Source organism: Vipera berus, assembly GCF_964194415.1.
Source record: "Vipera berus genome assembly, chromosome: 2".
In the NCBI taxonomy this organism is placed as follows: domain Eukaryota; kingdom Metazoa; phylum Chordata; class Lepidosauria; order Squamata; family Viperidae; genus Vipera; species Vipera berus.
Window position 1 is genome coordinate 118,551,243 of NC_138203.1, and position 11,655 is coordinate 118,562,897.

Genomic DNA, 11,655 nt, shown 5'->3' on the forward strand with positions numbered 1-11,655 from the left:
TGAATCTCTCCTTGATTAGCTTCCATCCATTTACTTGTTACCCTGCCCTCTGGTGCTTTGGAGAACAGGTTGGGCCCCCTCTTCTCTGTGACAGCCCCTCAAATATTGGAAGACTGCTATCATGTCACCCACAGTCTTTCTCTTCCTTAAACTAGACATACCCTGACAATTTTTTGCTTGTCATGTTAAAAGCATTGCTATTAAATCCTAGTATCTTGGCCCTCACACTGCTCACTCATGAAAAAGGGTGTGTGTGCCTTCCAGTGTTATTTCCATCCATCCATTACACACCAACAAGAATGGAATTCCTAAAGCTCTTTTCTATGGCCTGCAGAACCTGTGCAGATTCAGCAGAACAGTACTGTATAATGATGGTGGGATTTTTCTAATTTTCAGTGACAATCCAAAATTGATTGGAAATTGATTCTGGAAGATGCTTAAGCCCAGGTCTAGATAATTGGAGGAAAAAACATCCAAAAATAAAAAAGACCTACAATCTTATCTCTGCCTGTCCATCAGCCATGAAAATCACCATGATCACAATTATCATAGTAGAAGGCATGATTTTTCTATATCAGAGAGCACATGAACATCCAAAACATTATCAGTCCTTTTGTACTTTTGTTCTGTCATAAACTGGCCTTCTTTCTCTTTGTTTGTGTTAGTTTATTTAGGCAAATACACTGCTTGTAGCACTGACAATTCCCTCCACCCATCCCTGGTTATTCTTTATCCTTTTATTATTCCCATTAGTAAGTTACTAGAAGAAATAGCTTATTTATTTCATCAAACACTTCTGCGTCTCTTTTGCCATTTATTTTAATAGTAAAATAAGTTAGGTAAAGGTAAAGGTTCCCCCGCACATGTGTGCTAGTCATTTCCAACTCTAGGGGCCAGTGCTCATCTCCGTTTCAAAGCCAAAGAGCCAGCACTTGTCCAAGGACATCTCTGTGGTCACGTGGCCGGCATGACTAGACGCCAAAGGCACACGAAACGCTGTTACCTTCCCACCGTAGTGGTCCCTATTTTTCTACTTGCATTTTTACATGCTTTCGAACTTCTAGGTTGGCAGAAGCTGGGACGAGTAACAGGTGCTCACTCTGTTACGCGGCACTCGGAATTCGAAGTTATTTTACTTAATACCATAGTAAAATAAGTGGATTAGGCCTAGTAGAGTCTTACCACACATTTTTATTTTCTGTTTTGCAAGAGAAATATCTACCAGAACATTACATCTATTCCCACATTATTCTACAGCAGGAGCATATATATGTGTGTGTAATCACAAGACTACGACTGGTTTACTTTGGCCATGTCCTGCATGCAAATTCATTGGAGAAGTCAATGAATGGTTAGTGGACAAAGAAGAAGGGGCAAGCAAAGAACACGCTGGTTTGATAACATCAAAACTGATACAAAGATGAACATCCAACAACTGAAAGAAGCTGGGCTTGACAGGGTAGCATGGAGAGCACTTGCTTATAAAGTTGCCAAGAGTCGGACATGACTGAATGGTTAAAACAATAGCATATATACTGTATGTAAGAGAGGAAAGGACATAGTCCTGCCCATAAGCATCTAGTGAAAGAGACTATAATATCACGTATGTCACAGTGCCATGATATAAATGTTACAAATGGTATAATGTCTGAAATTACATACTTTATATACTTCTGGTTCCCTACAGACAGCTTTGGTCCCTCCCTTCTCAGTCACTCACCTGCTCTGCTCCTACAGTTGGCATACTACCCAGTTGGCTCTGCTCCACATTTTGCTTTGGGCCTACTCATTACTGCCATCGTTTTATGACAGGATCACTCTCTCCCTATGGTAGCTATAAGCACCCATGATTGATACACTCTTTAAACATTTCAAGAAACTGTTCTGCATCTTTAGCTCCCAGTGCTATTCGTGGCTCTCTCTCCAGAATATGCATGTACAGAAAACCTAGGAAGGGGATGTGTGCGTGTGCGTGTATGTGTGCGTAGAGAAAAGCCTGGGAGATTCATTATTAGTGTTAAAAATTACACTTAGTTATGACTTCTCAAAAACTAAAAAACAGAAGGAGTGGTAGTTCTGGGGTTTAAGCGTCCCAACCCCAACCTTCCATTTTAGGCTGGAAAAGGCTTTTTTTCAGTTCTACACTGCAGAATGTCCTTTTATTTATTTAAACATTTACAGAATGCCAACTATCAAAGAACGGTTAGCAAAACATATAGAGATCACACAGTCATATTTTTATCCATTTAAAAGTCTGAGTAAAAAAAATATTAATGTTTCCAAAGGTCAGGAGTGCTTTAAAGAGTTTGGGTGTGTCTAGCTGTCCTGAGGCCAAGTAAGCATTACACAAGGGGTGCTAACAAAAGCTATTCTTTCACACTGATTTTAAGAAATGGTAGGGTTATAATAAAGGCTAAATTCTTAAGAAACATTTTGCTGCATTGGATTTGGCACTGCTAGGAATAAATCTACTGGTTGAAAGTGTGGCTTTGGGGGCCGTTCACTTTTTTACTCGATCAAATATTGCCTCTCACACTCAGATCCCAGAAAGGCACCAGAACTGAGCGAAAGGTGTGGTCAGTGGAGAACTGAACCTGTGAGATCGACTTGTACATATTTCTAAACCACCTGTCGCTTCCTCATAAAATGTGCTTTTATGAGTCACCTCAGCAAACCAAGCCTTTGTGGAAGACTCTCCCTCCAGCCCGATGAAATAGGATCCTTCCCCACCTTTTTAAGCTGGAGATGTTGACACAATCATTTCTCTCATTGCCACAAAGCGGAAACGTAGCCTAGGCATAATAGTCAAGGCAGAGAAGCTCCTCTGCCACTTAGTTTTTTATTGTGCATTAAATGTCCTGTTAATTCAATAAATCCCATTTACTTATAGAAGGAAATGCTATTATAGATTTAGCCTTTCAAATAACAGTTAATTAAGCAAGTTCACTCTTTCTCTTAAATGGCTTTTAGCTCTGGGGGGAAAATGACTGCCCTTCATTTTCTCAGTGAGGAAAAAACATCAGACAACCCTTCTTTTAAGGGCCACAGAAAGAATTCTTAAAGACTGGGATTCTTGCTGAATTTATAAACGCCTGCAATTTGGGGTTACTCCTACACAAAATAAGCTCTAATTAAAAAAAATGAACAGAAGCCAGCATCCCCTGTAAAACGAGCAGCAGAAAGGAGCTTTGCAAAGGTATATGAATTTTGTTGTGGTTTTTCACCTATGAATTGGAGTAATATGAAGGGCTTCCTCCTACCATATGTTTTTGTGCTATATAAATACTCAAGGGCAAAATCCATGTGCAACATGTTGAATACAAGCAAACCTGGGGACAAAATCAGTCACACGGGAACTGGTGATCTTAATATCTCTCTTTCCTGAGGATATGTATCCAGAGACATAATCAGCCCAGAAAGCCAGTTAATTGCCAAGCTCCCAAAGCGAAAGGTAATCCTGTGTCTTGTCTACCTAGACATCCTCATGGCAGCCAGCCTTGGTCAGAATGTACCTGCGCATCCCTGGATCTACTTGAAAAAAATTGCATGTGGTGGGACCCTGTGGATCAAGGCTGTAAAATGTAGGAAAAAAAGTTATGAATAGAAAAGTTATTTAAAGAAGTTATCGGTGTCCATCCAGGTGTCCCTACATATATGCAAAACTAATAGCCGCAATGCTTTGGATTTGGAGCTTAATTTGATTTATTGATTACTAAAAGTATACCCCATCTTTCTGCTTATATAAGCCCTCAGAACAGCTCATAGTCTAACCGTAGTCTTTCCTTCTCGCTCCAATTTAAATCTCAGAAGAATGCAACCAAGCACAAACATCCTTTCTGCTTATGATCAAACTGACAGTGCAGACAGGCTTCGGAACATTTCTGTCAAAGCAAAAGGCTGAATAGAAGGAGTGCAGGATGGGCTCCAGAGAGATGCTTGCACATGGCACTTATGCTTGTGCGGGGCACTCCTTGAGAAACCCCGGCGTGTCTTATGAAAGGAAGTCAACCAATTGCTTCTTCAGGCTGTAGTAGCCCCTAATCCTGGTTCTCCTCATTTCCAATAGCTCCAGACTCCCAACGCTGGATTAAGGCATTTCGCTGGCGACGCAGGAGTCGAGGACTTCTCTCCACCTGTGGGGTTGAATGGGGAGGGGGGAAAAAAGGGGGAAACAGGAAGCAACGGTTTGTGAGGTTCAAGAAACACATGAAAAAGCAAGTATGTGAACTAAGTCCAAGAATGCTGCCATGACTAGTTCAGAACAAAGAAAAGCACTCAGCATCATTTTTGCGATTAAACTAATATTTATTTTTCCCAACCTCCAAAGAACACAATTTGATTGCACTGTCAACATCAATAGTTGCCTCTACTGGGCAATGATTTATGATCCAGAATTATTCAAAAAGTAATTCAAAAATTGATTAATTCATAAAACTTAATAACATGCCTAATATACCCTTTGTATGCTTTGTTGCAAATTAAGCTTTTTCCTAGATCTGATCTTAAAGGGAAAAATTTCCAAATCTTGCCACCTCAAATGCCACTGTAGTTTGGGAATCATGGTTTCTATTTGCCAGTTCACAAGTCTGTGCAATGCATTACCGCCTTGAGTTATTTGCAAAAAATAATAAAGGCAGAATACAAATAAATAAATCAATAAATCTGGAGCATGCTGGATTCAGTGGATGCACATCACAGTAAATGTGTCAGGATTACTGCCTTTGCCCTTGAAGAGGAAAGCCGTGACATGATCTGCTTCTCCTTCTAATGCTAATGGGAGCTGGGTATATCATGCTTTCTCATATTACACAAAAAAGATCACATGCTTTTAGTAAAAAGAATCAAATAATAACAGAAGTCTAATTACATTCTTTAGACTGAGGCCAAGTAAGTTTGTTCCTTTACAGGTTAGACTCTCAGTCAAGCTTTTCAAAGTGGAGGCTGGCATGGTGATAGATTGATGTGTGACAATCTGAGCCCCATTCAGTTTTATGCCATGATGTACAGCAATTAAGGACTAAAGCTAGATTGTAATCTGCCAATGGACCACTGCTCACCTAATTTTTGATGATGAAGCTTCTCACAGTTATTTCCTGACAAGATCATGGGTCACCTATTCTGGCAAAGCTACACTGGCTTCTTGCAATTTTAGCCAAATTTAAGCTGCACAGAGTTTTGTTGCCAGTTTGTCTCTGACTTTCCTGGAAGTACTAACTGTAGGAACTAACCCAGAAGGAAGCTCGCTAAGAATTGACTAGGTGTAAGGATTTCTTGGTGACAGCACCAACCTGGCACAATTCCCTCCTAGAATTAGAACTACTTCATTCTCTGGTGTGTTTTAAGAAGAAGTTAAAAACTTATTTTAAAACCCAAGCAAATGGGTTTAAACTGCTCCACTGCTCCAAATATGTCATTGAAAAATATAGAATGGATTTTTTTTAAAGGGCTGGAGCTACGCAGTCTAAATATTAGTGTGTTATTTCATTTGACAGCATTTCTAATAGCCTCAGCGTAAAAAACTGGCATTTACAGAGATTATAACAGACCTGATGTTTTATAAATCTGTGGGTTTTTTTTAATTACATGGTTGCTCTTTTGTGTTTTTAACATGACTCTCTGTTGGCTTGACTGAAATCAAACAGGATAGAAATATGTTAAATAAATAAATAAGCTCCAAATTGTTCCAGCAAAGGCACAACTTGTAATCTTGTCCTCTAGTGCTGGTACTAGCATGTTGGCCATTTAGGGCAATTCCAGGATCCTCTTCTAGGAAAGGGGAGAGGTCCAGGCACGAAAAGAAACACGTAAAGGATGTTCACAAGTAAGTCCCTTCACAGAAGCTCTTTCAATCTTATAACAAGCCAACTACTTCCTACTAGAACCTCAGATACAAAAATCTGAAAGACCATTGCTGTTGTTTTTAGATTATCTCAATAAATGACAAAAAACACCCTGAAGCATGTGAATTTTCTTCCAATGTCTGCAGCCACGTGAGATTAGATATGAAATTCCTAAGAATAATAGCCCAGTACTACTATTACAGCTTAATTATTTTCCTGCTGCTATCAAGGGCAAAGGAAACAAATGTAAATGTATTGCAGTACAATGAGTCCATTGAATGAGTTTTGTTAAAAAAAAACAACGGGGGGGGGGAGGGGAGGAAATCAGTATTTTTTCCACTGTTTTAAATAGTAGCAAAGTTTTGTGTTTTGCAGAAATGCATGCAGGTCAATTTTGTGAGAATGGTTTGTGCAAGACATCTTGTACAATTCTCTCTGCAAAAGATGAGAGTGTGGCAAAGTTGAGCCACTTTTTGTATGATAAACTACAGCTGTGAGTAGACGTGGGTTAGGTACCATACCATTCTAGTCTCTTTTAAAGAGTCACATGCAATGGAAGGAGCTGAATAGTGCACATCCAGACATATTATTGAAGAGCTGAATTTGCAGGAGCCTCACTTTACGCATGTACACTCACGGCTGCATTCTACCATATAAAATGTAAGGAGCTTAGTTTTCTCTGACATGCTCTGTTTTTATTTTATTTATAAAATGTCTACTCCACTCAACCCTCCTAAGTGATTCTAGGTGGTTTGCAAATAAAAACCATAAAAAGAGACATAGTTAAAAACAATATTAAAAACAGAGCTTGAAAGTGTTAAAAATTAAGAATTAGAAAAGTTAAAAAAAAGATGGAGGGAGCACCCTGAAAAGCCACCAACCAACCCCCAAGGTTGCATGATATTCTTAGACACCCCCCATGCCAATTGATCATTAAATAAATACCATTCATTAATGCAAACAAACAGAGATAAATTCATTCAAGTTCCATCCATACTTATCACACCATGTCATAAAATGGAACTTAGTTAACCAGGTAAACCATAGCCATCCCAAGCAAACACCTCACATATTCAAAGTAAATTTCAGAGTCTGACCTTTGCAAAGGAGCAGATTCTTAGCAAACTGCAACTGTTTCTATCGTATACGATAATATTCTGGTTTATGGTGAAAGACTAGGGGGAGATATCAATTGCAAAAGCAAATCAAAGCTATCAGTGACAAAGAGTGGGCAGGCCCTTGCTGTTATTTTAAATAGTTTATTCACTAAACACAAAGCTTTCAACAGCAACGTTTCTTTTCTCTAAGGAATTATGAACCACAGTGTTAACAATGAGAAAGATGGCAAAGGAACCAGTAGGAGGAAAAGCAAGGGAATGGTTTTGCATCCATAGTATTTATATACTTTGCAATCACATAATTCCAGGTTCAGTCCCCAGCATCTCCAAGTGCAGCCAGGAAAACATACTATAGAGTAGAGCAACCTCATCTTGCAACTCCAATATTCCTTTTTTTTATTGATTACAAAGCCCATCACGCCTGACAATACCACTATGCTGCTTGGAAGAGGAGGGAGTGATAGGTTAGAGATTATAGAAAGCCTATAATTTAAAGATTTAGAACTTCTGTTGGTTCCAGGGCTATACTGGGATTTCCATAATACAGCATGATTCATATAGTATAAGTAGGTGGGACCAGATATATCGTTACCAAAATAATTCCTCTAAATCATTTTGGATTGGGTTGGAGAATTGCAAAAACTCTGAAAAAAAGCTAGAAACCTTGCTCCTGTTCTGAGGCCACAAAATGAATGTTGGTACTTCTCATTATCCTCTATTTTTGGACCCTTGACCCTTGTTACAGGCCTTCCGCTGAGGAAGGGTCAGACTGAAAATGGAGAAAGGTTCTAAGAACCGGAATTTTCATCTGTGCCAAGGTAACCACCTACTGTATATTCCTGAGAGGAGAGCTTAAGGCAGTATGAAATAATTGTGAGGAGTCAGATGGAATATGATGATCCATGGTTAACATCTCCTGCAAGTTTCCCCCCTTTTTAACTTACCTGTTAATACTTTAAGTGCTTCAACAATGATGAGTACTACCCCCATTAACGGGATTTTTTTTATGGGATAAACAAAGATGGTGGGGAAACATGGGAAGATTTGGAAAAGAAACAAGAAAAGTTATCTGAATGTTCTAAAATGAATCCATGAATGAGACAGGAAGATTATGCCCCACATTCTTATTGGATCGTAGTTTTATCTCACGTATGCATTTGGGAGTGATAAGAGCTTGCTACATCTAGCTTTATTCCATAACATATACGACATGTCATAGCTGTGAGGATCACTGGAGCTTCCCTGCTTGTTACCTGGTGGAGGCCATTCACCTGAATGTTCTCTGAAGTGCTTTGAGGGGGCCAAGTGACCTCCAGTTTCTTGCAGGAAGGTCTCTCTGCAAAGAAAGAAAAAGGAAGCCAAGTCAGTCTTAGGAGCTACGCAGTCTCATTAGCAAGAGAATGCTTCCGTGGTCGTTCCTCCCAACTAGCGGCTTGCAGCCACTTCTAGAGTCATCCATCCATCATTATGGCAAAATAACAACAATAATAATAACAACAACAGTCAATTGCAAAAAGCAGCTTCACTTGGAACAGCTTACATCCTGAGACGACATCTGTAACACTTATCAAACATCCAGATCTACCTATCCCAGGTCTTTGGAAGGACTTGACGTGGCTAGACAAAAATGCCAAATCCAGTCTGGGCATCTGGCTGGCTGTGTGATGAACCATAAATCATGTCAACAAGGGCTGCTGTGAAGGTGTTATACGTCGATTGTGGAGAAATTGCCTGAGCATATACAGAGTTCTTTTTCTCACGCTTAAGTAACTGATAATAGGGAAGGGCTTTAAATTCTGTAGCTGGGTTGATGCATTTATTTAAACTTGGTTCTATAAATGATTTACTACTGGCAGGGCCCATGCTATACATCATGTTTTAAAAGAAAACCTACAGATGACAAGCCATGATGGTTTGGTTTGCATAATACACTTAATCCCAAGCCACTTTGTGGCTAGGCATAATGTAAGAATGAGGACAGCATGGCCTGAGCACTGCTACTGCCACAGACAAATCAGAAATGGGTCCTTCTTCCTCCTGTGTTTCTGCCGCAGTTCTTCTATGAGTTCCACACCTCTTTTGAGAAGATTCTCAGAGCCATAAGCGTTCACACCCAGCTTTCCCTTTCAATCTTGCCTCTGTTAAAGTTCAAACCAGTGTTTGCTATAACACCCTAGAAACCTATTTCCACCCTCTGGATACACACGCCTTGTCTGCTGAATGCCAAGTTCTCATGCTACATTTCACTCTGTATTAGCTGATACAGACAGACTGATGGTTACAACAACTGATGAAATTAAAGAGATTTGAACACAGGCTTTGTCCAACATTCTTTTATCACTTCATCACATTAGTAGGCAAGTGGTGAGACATCCAGATATCAACTGCAGCCCTTTCTTAAGCCATAGGAATCAGCAGAGGGACGTTAGGATGAAGTATTAGACCTTCAATCAAGGTCTAGTTTTCACACTTACTTACTATCGGCCCTGTTGACGTCCTTATGGGAGCTGAAGGCAAAACCCTTGGATGGACCAGATTGCCTGCCCTGGTTTACTTTATATCATTAGCTCATTTTATCATGTTGAAATGAGGAGGAATCGAAGTGCATTGCTGTCTTTAGGAAGAGCAATGTATGAAAAAGCTAGTGGCAAACAGACTAAATCAAGATTAAAAACAGAATTCTGTGGCATCAATGCAGAGTTCTATGACATCAGAGTTGACCACCACATGCAATTTTCTTTTTTCTTTCTTCAAGCTTGAACAAATGGCATAAAAGTGGTCAGTGCTACCAGTTCAGAATCCTTTCCCCAAACATCCTTTTGTCCTCAGGTTTCTGTACATTCCCATTCTGCATTTTTTAAAATATTCCTTTACTTTAGAGAAAGCAGGCCAAGCAGCTCTTTCAAGGTCATGCCGTGTGATCACATTGCAATGTGGACCATATCAAGCACTTTAAGCATTTGACTCCAACAAACTAGTCTCAGAATGAGTGGATTTCAGAAGAGGCCTGCAATAGGAAAGCCAATATCCATCTGGATTGGCATGCCTCTGTTGGATGCCCAGAAGCCTCCAGAAAGCACAGAACGCTAATGAAATCATCACTGTTTCCCAGCTTATATACAGAGTTATGATGTTTCTAAAAAGTGATGGTTTTATCCATAAATTGATGCAATTTCCCCTTAGAGCCATCTAGCCAATCTTCCCCAAACAACGATTCTCCTACAAATGAATGGGGAATTCTGGGAGATATAATTCCAATACATCTCAAAGTCCTCAGAGTGGAGAAAACTGATCAAAGCTATTGGCTATTATAACTGGAGTGAATTCCAGGGTTTGTTCAATTATGATCTGTTCCCGAAGAACTTTATTTTAATTTTTTCTTGCCCCTCTATTTCACCCAAATTCTTTTTGCTTTCATTTCTTATGTTTTAATAAAGCCTTGCCCAAGTTGGCATTCTCCTGGGATAAGGGGAGCTGTAGTCTATTTGAATGACAACAGTTTGGGGGAAACTGTTTTGGGAAAACTGAAGAGAGGAATGAGAAAGGATCACTGCTTGCTTTGCTTCTTCAACTCAGAGCCAAGCATGTGGCCCTTTTTTCATTCTTGTCTTCAGTGCTTTTTTTTGTAAAAGAAAAAGGTGCCGGAACTCACACATGTCATACAACCCGCCTTGCCTACCCTACAAGGTTCTATCCCAAAAAGGTGCCGGAACTCCGTTCTGAGCGTTCTATGAGGAAAAAAGCCCTGCTTGTCTTCATCCCATCTTCCAACTACTACAGTACTTACCTGGTGGGGAGGGAACTTCCTCGGCTTGATTGGAGTCTTCTGCTGGCTGACAAGGCAATGGCGAGCCATACAGGGCGAACCTCTGCCTCTGCAGCTCCCGTTCTCTTTCCTGGACCTCCCGGACCTCCTGCTCCAACAGAGACTGAGAGCTTTTGGCACGCAAGCACGAAAAGGAACTAGCCAAGGAGGCTCTCCCTGGCATATGCGGCTTCGGTTCTGCTAAAAGACCAGAGTCCAGGATGATCATATTGGACATCCGATTGGCCTGAGCAAAAGATGGTCCCCTTGCATTTTCTGTGTAGCTGTTGTTGCTGCTGCTGCTGTGTGCCATCTTTTTGAAGTCTGGTGTCTCAGGGTGGGAAGGTTGCTCAAAAACCATCTTCTTCTCCTGCAGTTCTTGGGGTGTACCACGGTCATAGGTGCCTCTCACCTTGCCCAGCTGCACTAGGTCCTCTTCACGCCGACACTCCCGTTGAATCTCCCTCTGCATCTGGACACCAGCCCACTGTCGCTCCTTCTCCTTTGGCATTAGGGAGGATGCCATACTTTGGTTCAAGATAGGTTTGATGCACACTTCCACATATTCCTGGGTACCTCGAGAACTGCCCAGGCCTCTCTCCCTTCGTAGAAGTTCTTCCCTTTCCAGATGTACACGGATCTCTCGCTCAATTGGAGTCTCCAAAGGGTTCTCAGGCTCATAGGTATTATTTCCCATCAGGTCTGTGGGGCAGTCCGATTCTTCAGTCACCAAGTGTTGCTCAGCAGGAGATGCAGCAAGAGTTGAATCTGCTGGGCTCACCAGATCTCTGGTAGTGGTGGGGTCTGCAACATTAAGTAGTAATCCCTTTCTTGGTGTTGGACTCAAGCTAGAATGTTCTGTAGCTAACCCATTAGCTAAAGAGGCATTAGC

General features: G+C 40.7%; 1 protein-coding gene across 1 annotated transcript; it reads right to left on the bottom strand.

The window, feature by feature from the left end:
- Positions 1-1,194: 1,194 nt before the first annotated feature.
- MISP3 (MISP family member 3) lies at positions 1,195-11,340 on the bottom strand. Its single transcript, XM_081315596.1, has 3 exons — positions 10,746-11,340; positions 8,212-8,294; positions 1,195-4,133 (listed from the first exon to the last, which is right to left on the bottom strand). The coding sequence occupies exons 1-3, from the start codon at positions 11,287-11,289 to the stop codon at positions 4,038-4,040; spliced, it is 723 nt and encodes a 240-aa protein (XP_081171722.1). The 5' UTR covers positions 11,290-11,340; the 3' UTR covers positions 1,195-4,037.
- Positions 11,341-11,655: the final 315 nt, after the last annotated feature.